Below are 12,333 nucleotides of genomic sequence, written 5' to 3'. Positions count from 1 at the left end.
GCCTGAAGTTGCTGAGTTTCTTTAAACAGCTATTTTCTACAAAGGCTGCTTCCCTTTCCTAGTGGCAGCAGATGAGACTTGTGCAAGGTTAGCAGGGACTCTGGCCAAGGCTTTGGGAATGGTGTCTCCTGACTTGTCACCCTTCCTCAGGCAGCTGGGGCCCCATCAGGGAAGGCCGTTCATGCCAACCCCTGCTGTGGCTGTAGGGCCCTTTGGTGGGGGGGCCCGGACTGCCCTTCCTGAGAGCCTAGAGGAGGACCCCAGGCAGAAGGATGGGCTGCAGACCTTTCCCCAGGTGGCACTGGCTTCATTTTTCTTGTGACCCAGGAAGTTGTAAGACGACCCTCTTTCAGGGCTGCTGCGGGGCTTCTCCAGGTTGTGGCCAGAGGGACATCTTCATGCTGCAAACCAGACCAGCCACAAGACACATGGCTCCGCCCTGGCAAAGGGAAGCCCTTTGGGGCGGGGCGGGGGTCACCACGGCTTCCGTCCTAGTCCTGTGCTTCAGGCCTTCTCAGCTGAGGGTTCTCAGATGTCAAAATCTGGTCTCCGTTGGGTCCCAGATGCTGAAGAAAGCCTTTCAAAAACTGGGAGGCCCCAACAGGGTAGAGAGCCGCACTGGCCTCCTGGAGCTGAGTCCCAGCAGGCGGAGTGGGAAGCATCGAGGACGCCCATGAGGGTGGGTTAGAAACCTCTTTACAAGCATTTCGAGATACATGCGTCCTTTTTTTGTTTTTTTTTTTTCTTTTCTTTTCACTATCATAGTCACTCTGGTGAATCCAAGCATGAACAGACAAATGAGACTACAACGCGACAGGGTGCTGACAGGGAGGGAAGGGCGACGTCTATGTATATGTTCAGCTGCTCCAGCAGGACGGACAGCGTTGCTTCCAGCTGGGATGGGGGGAGAACCGTTTCCGAGGGGGCATGTTCCCCTTTGGGGGGCATGGAGGGCTGATTCTCTGCACTTGGGGTTGAGCGGCAGCTGGGCGCTCTGAGAGGCTGGCCGTCACAGCCGGGGTGGGCGTGAGGGAGAGTTTTGCCCCCAGGGTGGGCGTGAGGGAGAGTTTTGCCCCCAGGGCCCGCCTGTTCTGGTGCCATCTCTGGCAACCAGGACAACACGACCGGCTGCCGGCTCAACACAGGAAGGGGACGGGGCCTCCTGGGGGGAAGAGGCTCTCCAAGCCCACACCCAGGGACATTGCCGAGCCCTGCCCCCCACACCCCACCTCCCACTCACATCTGCGATGGGAGGTTGGGGCCGGGGAACTGAATAAGGTCATCAGGTTCATTGTGAGGGACATGCCAGTTGGATGAATGTAACTTAGACGGAGAGACTGAGGTCCCACCTCGTGCCTTTGCCTTCCCTTGATTTCACCCCTTAGTTTAGAGTAGGTGCCTCCCACATCCCAACAACATCCATTACTGAGAAGGGGTTTGGCGGGGCTGGGAACTCAGGACAGTGTGACATAATGAGGGTACAGGCAGTGACTGAGCTCTGCATAACAGACACACGGGCGTCGCGGGAGCAGACAGGTGGCTGCGGCGGCCGTGGGAGGGATAGGAGGCTCGGGGCCCGCCCCTCCGAGACCCCCCCACACTCACTCCAGAGTTGCCAGAGGCCCAGGTTTGGGAACCGGCAGGTGTCCCCCTAGAGGCACAAGTCCTTACAAGAGAACTGGTTAGCCCTAAAGTCCCAAATCTGCGAGGTGGCCAAAATCGTGGCTGCCGTTCCAACCTTCAGAACTCAACAAAACAGGGTTTCCGTGGGGCGGGAGGAAGCCCCTCAGCTCAGGACCCGACCCCCTTCCCCGTAGGTTGGGAGAAAGAGGCCGGGACATCGAGGTCAGTCTTCTCTGAGGAAGTAACGCACAGGGCGCCGCCCTCCCCCCAGCCAGCCTTCTCCTCCTGCCCACTGTCTCTCCACAGGGTGGGAGGGACTGCCCTCCAGAGGGCGGCACACCGACCCGCGGCAGATCCGGGGCCACCGAGGACAGAAGGCCGCTCGGGCGGAGTTTGCTGCGCGTTGCGGAGGCCGCTGGCCCTGCCTGCTGCCCGTCCGGGCTGGGAGCAGCAGCTCCGCTCCCACCACGTGCTCCCCCTCACACCCTCCCCTCCCCCGCTCCCCCTCCCGCCCCCTGCCCTCCGCCTCGGCCTCTCCTGCGCCTCTCCCCACACCGCGCCCCATCCTGTCCCCTCCTGCTCACACAGGTTTGAATGTGCCTGCGGCTGCGCCAACCACCAAGTGTCAAATCCTTTGCTGCTGTCGCTGCCTCTTTGACAGCCCCAGGACGGGGCCGCAGGAGGTGTTCCCCCCCGTCTCCTGAAATTCCCCAAAAGCACCTTTCAGAGCCTCTCCTCCCTCTTCTACTCAGAGGGGAAAAAAAAAGAATCAAAAGTAATTGCCCAAGGAAATGTTGGGTGTGGTCATCTTTTAAAGTGTTTTGAAAAATATTTTATTATTCCTAGCCCACCCATCAATTTGGAAAGATGAAATTTGTTCTTATTCCCATCACTGATTTTGAAGTCCCGAGCCAGAGCCGAGCGACAAAAGCAGGTTAAGTGATTAACCGATTAACCGATCTGTGAGGAGCAGCTGGGGGAGGGCAGAGGGCGAAGGGCCAGGTCATTATTCTTTTTTTTTCCACACTCTCTCTCTCTTCTCTCCACGATTATTGACCGCCCCCGGGGGGCCTGATCACAAACCCTGCTTGGCCAGGGAGGCGGACACTTCGTCGGCTAGTGTGGCGAGCTGGGGCGAGTCTACCATGTCGATGCTGCCCGTGGAGGACACGTTGCTGAGGTGTCGCGGAGACGTGTCCCCAGACACCACGGGAGACTTGTACACGATCTCCGCCCCGTGGTCTGTCTTGGCTTTGGCGTTCTCACGGAAGGTCAGCTTGTGGGTTTCGATCTGCAAGAGAGGAGGGCAGGGAGGGTGAGATGAGGAGCCGGAGCAAGTGGGGCGAGCCCTGCCAACCGACTGGCCTGGGGCGGTGGCAACCATGGTTTTGATCATTGTCCAATAGCAAATACTTGTGCTGGGTTCTTCCATCACCTGCCTCCGCGCCACCTTGTCCCCAGAGTCAGTGACCACTGTATACAAACAGGCGTGCATGTGAGTATATAAATATGTGTGTGTGTGTTAACAATATCCACATGCTTTGCACTTTAGTTTTTAGACTCAACACCGTCCGTTATCATTATCTAGTTCTTTCATGCTTGTTGATGGCTGCGTGGTAGTCCACCATAGCAGATGGACCAAACGTATCTATTCCTCGATGGATGGATATTTAGCCTGTTCTAGCCTTTTACTATCACGAACAATGCTGTGTATGAATAACCTTGCGCTCACATCACTTCACACACGTGTAAGTGTATCCTAGAAGAAGAAATGCTAGTAGGTCGTGCACATTTTATGGTGCTAGACATCGCCCAATTGTAAATGAGAGAGTTGAAGGAGAAGCTGGGATGAAGGCACGTTCCCGGAGCCTCTGCTGCCGGCCCACGAGCCACACACACTCCTCCCCTTCGCTAGTGACTGATGAGCCTGGCGGCAGCGGCGCCTGGAGAACACGGCGCTTCAAAAGCCCTTTTTAAGGTAGAGAAGTGATGACGTAGCCAGGAGCCCCAGGGCTCTGAGCTCCAAAGGACACCTGGGAAACTCAGAAGGCATTAGCTAGAGATGCTGGTGGTACAAAAATAATTCTCTCCCGATGAGCCCTGAAGTGGCGGACACAGTTAATTCTCTACTTTTGGGGTTCTAAGACCGCTTTAAAGAAAAATGTACGTACACGCAGGCTTACACTCATACCCACGTCACAATTTGTCCATACGATCTGAGTGGTCTGTGGACCCCGGGGAGAGGAAGAGCTGCTGCTGCAGCGGACTTGCGTGTGGATGAAGGGAACAACCAGGCTCCCGTTTAAGCTATATGCTTAGTTTGTTCATTCTGGGTCACTGCTTTGACAAAGGCACCCTCCATGTTGCTTCATTTGAAAGGCCTTTTGACATAAGAACATTTGTTAATGTTTTTTTATAAGCTTTGTTCTTAAGAAAAAAGTGACGAGGTCCTGAGAATATCCAAAAATCCCCCAAACTGAAAGGAACTCGGGCAGCGGGGGCCCTGTGCCCCACTTCTTGTTAATTATCTTGCTCATCACAGGAGGAAAGAGGGGGACTTGAATACAAGAGAACCCTTTGGGACCAGGACCGGCTTCTGAGCGGCGGGCAGGGCAGGGCCTCGCTTCCGTTCTAGCTCACCTCACAGAGATGAGTTAAAACAGAAGTTCAGACTCAGACTCGACTCTACCTCATGTTCTTAGATGACTGCAAAGTGTAGGAACCTTCCAGAACACCATCTCGTCTGGGTCTCGCAACCGCCCTGGGATGTGAACATGACTATCCATTTTGCTGTAGGAGAAACAGGCTGAGAATGTTCACTGCTCTTGCCCAGGTCACAGCTCCAAGCAGAGTCAAGCCCAGAGCTTTTCTTAGGACATAGAAGCTTCCAGAGACAGGAGCAGAGACCTTCCTCCACGGAGGCCCAGGTATTGTCCAGACTCATTCAAGTGGACTCTCTGTGGACATGTGTATCTTTAAAGCTTCCGAAGAAGGGAAGCCCCACCTTAAACCAGGGTGGAGTGGGTGAGTCAAAGGAGCAGGGTACTGGACTTCTGCAGAACTTTCTCCACTTCCCTGGGGGCATGCAGCCTCCTCTGTCACGGGGTCCCATAGAGATGGACCCTTGAGCCTTGGGAAGGGATGTGGAAGTGTGATGGGAAAAGGCCACTTTAGGTCCACCTGCGGGGTAGGGAGACCAGAGGGATGCTTTGGGGAACCACAGAGTAAAAGGCCACCCAAGGGCCAGTACGTGTCCTCTCCTCAGCCTTTGGGAGTCGCTGTCTAGGGGTCAGGTCTGTCCCCACGTCTCAGTTTGCCATCTCTGCTTTAAGACCGTACCAGCAAGTGCTTCTCCAAAACAACGCTGTTGGGTCGGGCTGTGCCTGTCTGTTTGGAATCTTAGGTGGAGGTGGTGAGGAGGACCGCCCGCCTGAAGTGGGGATGCGGGGAGGCCTGGAGATTTGCCATGGCGACTCCCAGCTGTCACCAGGCATCCGGCGAGATGGCCCCGCCACTACTGCCAACCACCTGGGCCACCTTGGGCAGCATCCTTTCTAACGCCAGGCTGGGTCTCGGATTCTGTGCCCATTCTGGGACATCCCTTCCCCCTCCGCCACTCCTCAGTCAGCTGCTGGGGGACACGAAAGACTGGAGAGCGAGCCTCTGCAGGCCTCCGGGGCAGGCCGTGGTGGGAAACCCCAGAGGCTGCCCGCATGTATGCATGTGTGTGAGAGGAGTACAGCCACATGACCACATCCTGTGATGGGCCACACACACCCTGGTGCCCCCACGCTCACACAGACAGACCCACGGCAAGGCCCGAGACTCTAGAAACTTCCGGGAATGCCGAGGTCCGGCAGCCTCCCCGCGGACACTTCCGTGACAGGCAGGCGGAGGCTTTGCCCAAATCTGGATTTCGACATCACTGTTTTGCTCTAACTGCCTAGTGACCCACTTAGAAAATTAGGTTATGTTCCCATGACTTGTTCTTGGTGCACTGGAGCTGGCTTTAGAAACGGCTATTTCCTTTTGCAGATGCCGGCCACCCACAAGGCCTAGGGCAGTGCCTCTCGCCTTGGACCCTACCAAAAAATCACCTGGGGGCTTTAAAGAGTCCAGGCGCCCAGACTGCACCCCAGATCAATTAAGTCAGAACCTCCAGGGTGGGGCCTGGGCATCAAATTTGTTAAAGCTCCCGGTGACTTGCCATGGGCCACTAAAGGCCCCACAGTCCCGGTGGGTGCTGAGAATCCACATCGAGCCAGTCACTCCGGGATCCGCGGCTTTCCTCCCTCTGGAAGACTGGACCAGCCTCGTCCACCCGATTCGATTCACAGCCACATCCAAGCGCAGCCTCCTCCCTGCCCTGTCTCCTTTACCTTTTTATTCCCTCCGCCGGGGACGTGGGTGATGTTATCCAGGGACCCGATCTTCGACTGGACTCTGTCCTTGAAGTCCAGCTTCTCAGATTTTACCTCCACCTGGCCACCTCCTGGAACACAACACGCACAAGAGCTCCGTGCCTGGAACCAGGGCTACGCGAGAGATTCTGCAGAGACACTAAGCCCCGGGAGCAGGCAAGACTCTCCTTTGTTTAGAACACGGTCTGGGCACCGGTCAGGCCTTCCGCAAGTTCGCTTCTTTGTCTCTCTGATCAAGCTGCACATCAAATATTTACTCAGAAAACTCTCCCTCCTCAGACAATACAAAGATAAATGAAAGCTCAGTCCAGGAGAAATGATTCTAAATTCTAAACTGGGTGGCTTCCAACAAGAGAAGTCTTTCTGTGTCAACATCCTGAAGCGAAAAAGCCCTGTAAGACCTCAGAATTAAACAGGCAAAATGCATCCTAAATAAGGAAGGGCCCCAACCCTTTCTCTCTCCCCAGACACTCGATGCCCCCCAGCACGGGCAGACCTGGCCTGAGGAAGGGGCGAACCACACCTAATCCTTGAACGGCATGGGTTCGAACTGCGCGGGTCCAGTCGTATTTGAATTTTTTTCAATAAATACTGTATCTATTCCTCATGATTTTCTTTTCTCTGCTTTACTTTATTGTAAGAACACAGTATATAGATAACATTCAAAATATGTGTTTATCGACTATTTATGTTATTGGGCAAAGCTTCCTGTCAACAGTAGGCTTATAAGTGGTTAAGTTCTGGAGGCGTCAAAAGGTATATGCAGATTTTCGACTGCATGGGGGTTCGGGCATCCCTAACCCCGAGTTTTCAGGGGCCAACTGTACATTGTTCTCTTGGGGAAAATACAGCCACCCAAGAAAGCTGCTCACAGTTTTCCCTGGGAGATACTAAACCTCCCCCACAAATGTCCAAGAAGCCCGAAAATAATGAGACACATTCCAGACATTGCTGCTGCTGGCCTTCTCTTCCAACAGTAATGGTCCCAGTAAAGATCTTTGCCCTGAGGGTCATGTTGCACTGGCCACATTGCAAGTGCTCAACAGTCACCTGTGGTCAGTGGCTGCCACCCTGGACATCACAGGTATTGAACATTTCCACTGTCGCGGAAAGGTCTACAGCTAGCATGAACTTCTCTATGATGTGGGAGGGGGAGGGGAAGGCAAAGCATGGCGGAGGGCCAATAGTATCATTTTCTGTTCAAACAAAGTCACAGCAAGGTGTGGCAACGGCTTGGTGCAGCTGATGAAGTGTCCCCCATGTTGGCTGGGGACCGAGCTGGGACACCCACACAGCCAGACTTTAGGGGCCAGAACAGGCCCTTCCCGGGCTCTAGAGGCCCTGTGGGCAGCCTGCTTGGAGAGCTACAGGATAGGGTTTAGGGCCAGCATGGCCCAGCACAGGACAGTGAGACAGGACAGCCACACCTCCCGGGCCCCAGCAAGTTCCACCCTTAAGGCTCTCCTTGACAGCCCAACCCATCGACTCCCCCAACCACTCAAGCAGGCACCACCCAGGCCTGCCCCGCCTCCTGGGCCTCCCTGCTCAGTCCGCCCTCAAGGGCTACCTGGCTTATGATGGATGTTGCCTAATGAGCCACACTTGGAGGTCACCTTGCTCAAGTCCACCGGTTTGTAGACTATTTGCACCTGGAAGTGAGAGAGAGAGACAGAGAGAGGGGAGGGAGGAAGGGAGAGAGAGATGGGGGTGGGTGGACAAAGAGAACACAATAGGATTATTTTATTATGGGCGTAGCACAATGAAAAGCAGCTGTGTAAGACCAGGCCCTGCTCGGGCAGTGTCCCGTGTGCCAGGAGGCGCATGCCCTAGTCACGGTGGAAAAAACGGCTGGACTTCTGCCAACTCTGCCCCAAGGGAGCTGCGTCTTCACAAAATAACTGTGAGACCAGTGCCTTCAGTCCCCCGGGACAAGGACCCTCGGGGGAAACCCAGGATACTTTGTCACTGCAGAGCCCATGCCATTTGTGTGGCAAACACATGTATAGAAGTCACTTTCTTTCCTAACAGGAAATTGAAGTTACATTCAGCGTGGACGCAGAGAAAGACAAGATCAATATGATGTTTGCGCAGCATTTGGAAGGCTCCCTGGGAAAGCGGGGGGGCCGTATCTGCTGGGCCTCAGAGAGGAGAGGGCAGCAAGGGCTCGAGAGGCGGGCGTTCCCCACCCCCAGAAGCTCCGGACACCCCAGCACCCCCGCAGCAAGAGCAACGACGGTCAGCGAGCAGGACCCACAGCAGTGCGGACACTCGGGGGGAAGAGCCAGTTGCCGTCCTGGACATCTCGGTTCTTTACCGAGAAGCCAAGTGGCGCCAACAGGAGGGGCAGGTGGCCCAGCGGAAACCCAGAAGGTTAGTGTCTCAGCAAGCAGACCCGGACACACACACACACAGGGCGGCCTCGGGTTCCAGGGCTCAGACGAGGCATGAGGGTCCGCCGTGCGGCCCGGAAACACTGCCCACACCCTGGAGGGGAATGGCCCCCGGGGCCGCCTGCTGACGTCAGCGTGAGTACCAGCTTCCCGGAGGGGGCACCCGCATCCCGGAGGGGGCACCCCCGAGGGACTCCGCATCGGCAGATGGGTCTCCTGAAGGAAGTCTCTACGAAGCCATGGCTGTAAGAAGGGGGGCTCCAGATAGTCCCCGAGGGACACTTCCCAGCAGTTACCTTGCGTGAGGTCACCTGAGGGTGCAGGAGGCCAATCACCTGTTGGCTCCTGCCCCCTGCCCTGGAGTTACCCTGGACAGAGATGGCCTCATCTGAGAATCAGTTTAACAAAGACACCAGAAAAAAGGGAAGGGTTTCTACTTAGGTCTAAATCATCTGGAACAATCCCAGATTATTTCAGTTAATCAGAGTGATGTTGGCATGTGCCATTAACTGGTGGAGAGTTGACTGAGGCCGACAGGTAGACTCGGACTGTGGAGGGAGGGCGGGAGCACACGGTTGGGTGTGGCAGCCTGCGCCTGTGACGGTGGGGATGCGTGATTGTGAGGTCCAGGAGAGAGCGTGTGCCCTGGGGTACGGGCGAGGGGCTATGGGATCCCCTCCCGGTGAGGGAGACGGAAGTAAATGTCGGGGTGACTGAGGCTTCCTTTTCTTCCCTTCAGCTTGGATGAAGTAGCTTGTGGGGCGGGGGGTGTCATGTAGGGGAACCTGGGATGGCAGATGGAGGAAAGGGATGGGTGAGGGTGGGAGCCAGGGAGGGGGTGAGGGAGTCAGGAGGACCGCGGGCCAGGGGAGAGGAGGTCAGGGCCTGGGGGTGGGGGGGAGCCCAGAGGCAGCGAGGATTGCAAGGTGGTTGGAGAAGGAGCAAGGCCTGCCTGCTGGGACGTCACCTCCAGGCTGGAGAGGGGACGACTAGCCAGAGGCCGGAGCTCAGGGCTGGGGGTCCAGGGCTAACACTGTGCAGGGGCTTGAAACCCCTCAGCCACCTTTCACCAGAGGAAGAGCTTTCTGCGAAGGCTCCTACTGCAGACAAGCTGTGGACACGAGCCAAGGACAGTGCTCAGGGCCAGCCTGGGATAACCTGTGTCTCTTTGCCAGGTCATAGGTTAGCCCACAGGCTGGCAGAGAATGCAGGACAAACAGGAGGTGCCCCGAGGAAGTCCCCTGATACCCTGTAACTGCCATCAGCAGTGGAAATGGACTCTCTCTTCCCAACTTCCTCTTGATGGAGCTGTCTGCTCTCTGTGGCCCGCTGGACCCCCGGCCTCGGCCTCGCCAGCACAACCTCCCACCAGCTGACCAGACACGAGTGAAACCGGAAGGCACAAGGCACGTGCCTTCCTGCTCTGGCTGGAGCGAGTCTGCAGTAAAGCCAGAGAACCAAGAGTCGAAGCTAAAGCAGAGCGTGGGCTGGAGTGGGGGTGGGGTGGGCCCCACACCTTCCCTTCCGGTCTCTGGCAGAACACGAGGTGGTGGCGGTGGGACAGGAGAGCAGGGACTGGGGGACAGAAGAGGCACGGCAGACGCTGGCGAGGAAGCGTGGAGGAAGCGCCATGCAGCAGCCCTTGGTGAGCGCCCGCCGCCCAGGGTCAGGGGCTCTGGGCAGGAGGCAGCAGCACATTGCAAGAATAAACCCTCGGGCTGGACGCCGATAACGGGCTGCCCAGGCTGGGCACTTTCTGCGGAGCGCGCGCCCCGGGGGCGACCCCTGCCACCCTGGGCTGCCAGCCAGGAGTGAGATGCCTGCTCTCAGAAATCCTCCCCTCCCCAGGGCTGGGCCTCCAGGGGTCTACACCTCCTGCGCCCCAGTGTGTTAGGCTGGGGCAGTGAGGAGGCGGCTGTGGAGAAGGGGAGCCTTAGGATGACGAGTGTGCACCCACTGTTGGTGAACAGGGGACAGCCGGGAGGAGGACAGCAGAGCTGATCACGTGGGAGGTGAGCCGTGAGGGTGCCAGCCCCAGATCTCAGGGACACGTGCACTGAGGATGCGGGGAGTCCCCGGGGATGTTTGGAGGAAGCCAAACATAAAAGGGCCCAAAGCAGCATCTCCGTCAACCCTCGCTGCAGGCGGGTTTCCTGGTGTACTTTTCCGCTGGGCTCTTTTGCGTCTGAGTCTCTGCCAAGGGGCTGGAGCTGGTTTTAACAATGAGCCAAAAGGCTTAGAAGTCTGCTGCTCGCTCCTCGCGAGTGCAGGAGACGAACGTGAGCAGAGACTGGACTTCTCAGGAAGACTTTTGTGTCTGCTCAGAATAGGTCAGCTGTCCACAGTGGAACCACTCAAAGTGAAAGTGCCCAGGTGATGCGGGAAGGAGGTGACAGACCCGTCTTGGGGGCCACCACCTTCAGCCTAACCTCACATAGGCTGCGGGGCTTCGGGAAGCCCATGCTGGGTGGTGAGTGGGGTCATGATGGGTATTATGCTGTGAGGACCCCGCCTCCAGGTATGGGCCAGACAGAGAATCACCCACCTTCCCTACGGTGCCCATGGAGCCCCCGCAGGCCGGGGGACCCGTTGGTGCAGGGCACCCCTCCTGGAATAGTGGGCACAGGTGTGGGGAGGCTGGGCTACATTTACTTGGGGCCGCAGACAGACCCTGAGCCTGAGAACGGTTTATTCTGTGCAATGTCTCGCAAGGACAGACACTCATGCCGCTTCTTAGAAACCAGAACCGCAGGCGGGCGCAGGGAACGTGTGAAGGTACTCACACTGCCGCCTCCTGGCACGTGTTTGATATTATCCTTTGAGCCACACTTGGACTGGACGTTGCTAAGATCCAGCTTCTTATTAATTATCTGCACCTTTGATAGCCAGAAAAAAGGATGAGTGACACACCACACCTGGATCCATCCGCGCTGCACTAACGCATTTCCTCTGCCGCTGACGCCGAGGTGGGGGGAGGAGGCCCCAGGCTGAGGGCCGGAGGTCGGTCGCACCTCCTCAGAGAGCTCCCCAGAGAGCATTCCAGAACCGTGGGTGATCTGAGGTGGACCCCGTCTCGTAACACCGGGTTTGCAAGACAGATCCAAGAGGACGCAATTCCGTTTAGACAAGGATTGTGTCATGGAGGCCCCTGAGGGACCATCTCTGACACCCATAGATCAGAGTTCAGTGTTCACCAGATTGGGATGAAGTAAAATGTGCAAAATTACGTTACTAAATGGACAAATACAAAGTCCCACGTATGTCCTCGTTTGCACACCCAGCAGACCCACCAGAACATTCACCGAGACCTTTCTGCGGCCGTTCTCCAGCCTGTTGGGCGTTGCAATCACCTGTAGGTCTTTCTGAACAACCCCAGACCCCACCCCGGACCTAGAATTAGAATCTTGGTCTCTACTTCTGGAAAGTTCCCCTGCTGCTTTGTTTGGCTGCTCTGCTAGGTTCGAGGATCACAGGCGTTATGGGGAGGACATAGATGGCTTTATGCAGGAGACGCTGCAGTCCCCCTGCTGCGTGAGGCCGGGTAAGTGCTGCCCTTCCAGCCATCAGCTCACCTTGGCCACAATCCCACCAGGTGCTTAAAGGGAACTGGGCAAATGGTCCCAGGTGGTCCCCGCTCAGCTTCCCTGAGCAGCTGAGGCCCACTGACCCCTCTGTAGTTCTGGGAGACTCCCCTTCCTCCAGCACCAGGGAGAAGGTGTGGAGATATCAGCATCTCAGTGGGAGATGATTCAGATCGAATCTGCCCACAAACTAGGAAATACGCAGACAACCATGCTCAGAGCAGGAGAGTGGGAAAACGCTTCATTTCGTCGGTGAGAGCAGCGATGGCGTCTTCGCCAGCCGTCTCCCCTGGGGCGGCGGGCTCCGTGATCGGAAGC

At 56.7% G+C, this 12,333-nt stretch overlaps 1 protein-coding gene across 14 annotated transcripts in view; it reads right to left on the bottom strand.

The window, feature by feature from the left end:
• Positions 1-2,432: 2,432 nt before the first annotated feature.
• The window catches only part of MAPT (microtubule associated protein tau), an 86,294-nt gene continuing 76,393 nt past the window's right edge, over positions 2,433-12,333 (bottom strand). For 8 of the 14 annotated variants that reach the window (XM_016139829.2, XM_016139834.2, XM_016139831.2 and 5 more), the window contains 4 exons: positions 11,218-11,310; positions 7,612-7,693; positions 6,003-6,115; positions 2,433-2,914 (listed from right to left, as the gene is read on the bottom strand). In XM_016139829.2, the coding sequence (XP_015995315.2) occupies positions 2,699-2,914; positions 6,003-6,115; positions 7,612-7,693; positions 11,218-11,310 (504 nt within the window). In that variant the 3' untranslated portion in view covers positions 2,433-2,698. The remainder of the gene's footprint in view (positions 2,915-6,002; positions 6,116-7,611; positions 7,694-11,217; positions 11,311-12,333) is intronic. The other 6 variants (XM_016139832.2, XM_036222728.1, XM_036222729.1 and 3 more) reach the window with 1 other exon arrangement.

This window comes from Rousettus aegyptiacus, unplaced genomic scaffold (assembly GCF_014176215.1).
Source record: "Rousettus aegyptiacus isolate mRouAeg1 unplaced genomic scaffold, mRouAeg1.p scaffold_m13_p_6, whole genome shotgun sequence".
Classification (NCBI taxonomy): Eukaryota; Metazoa; Chordata; class Mammalia; order Chiroptera; family Pteropodidae; genus Rousettus; species Rousettus aegyptiacus.
This window is presented reverse-complemented; position numbering and strand designations above follow the sequence as displayed.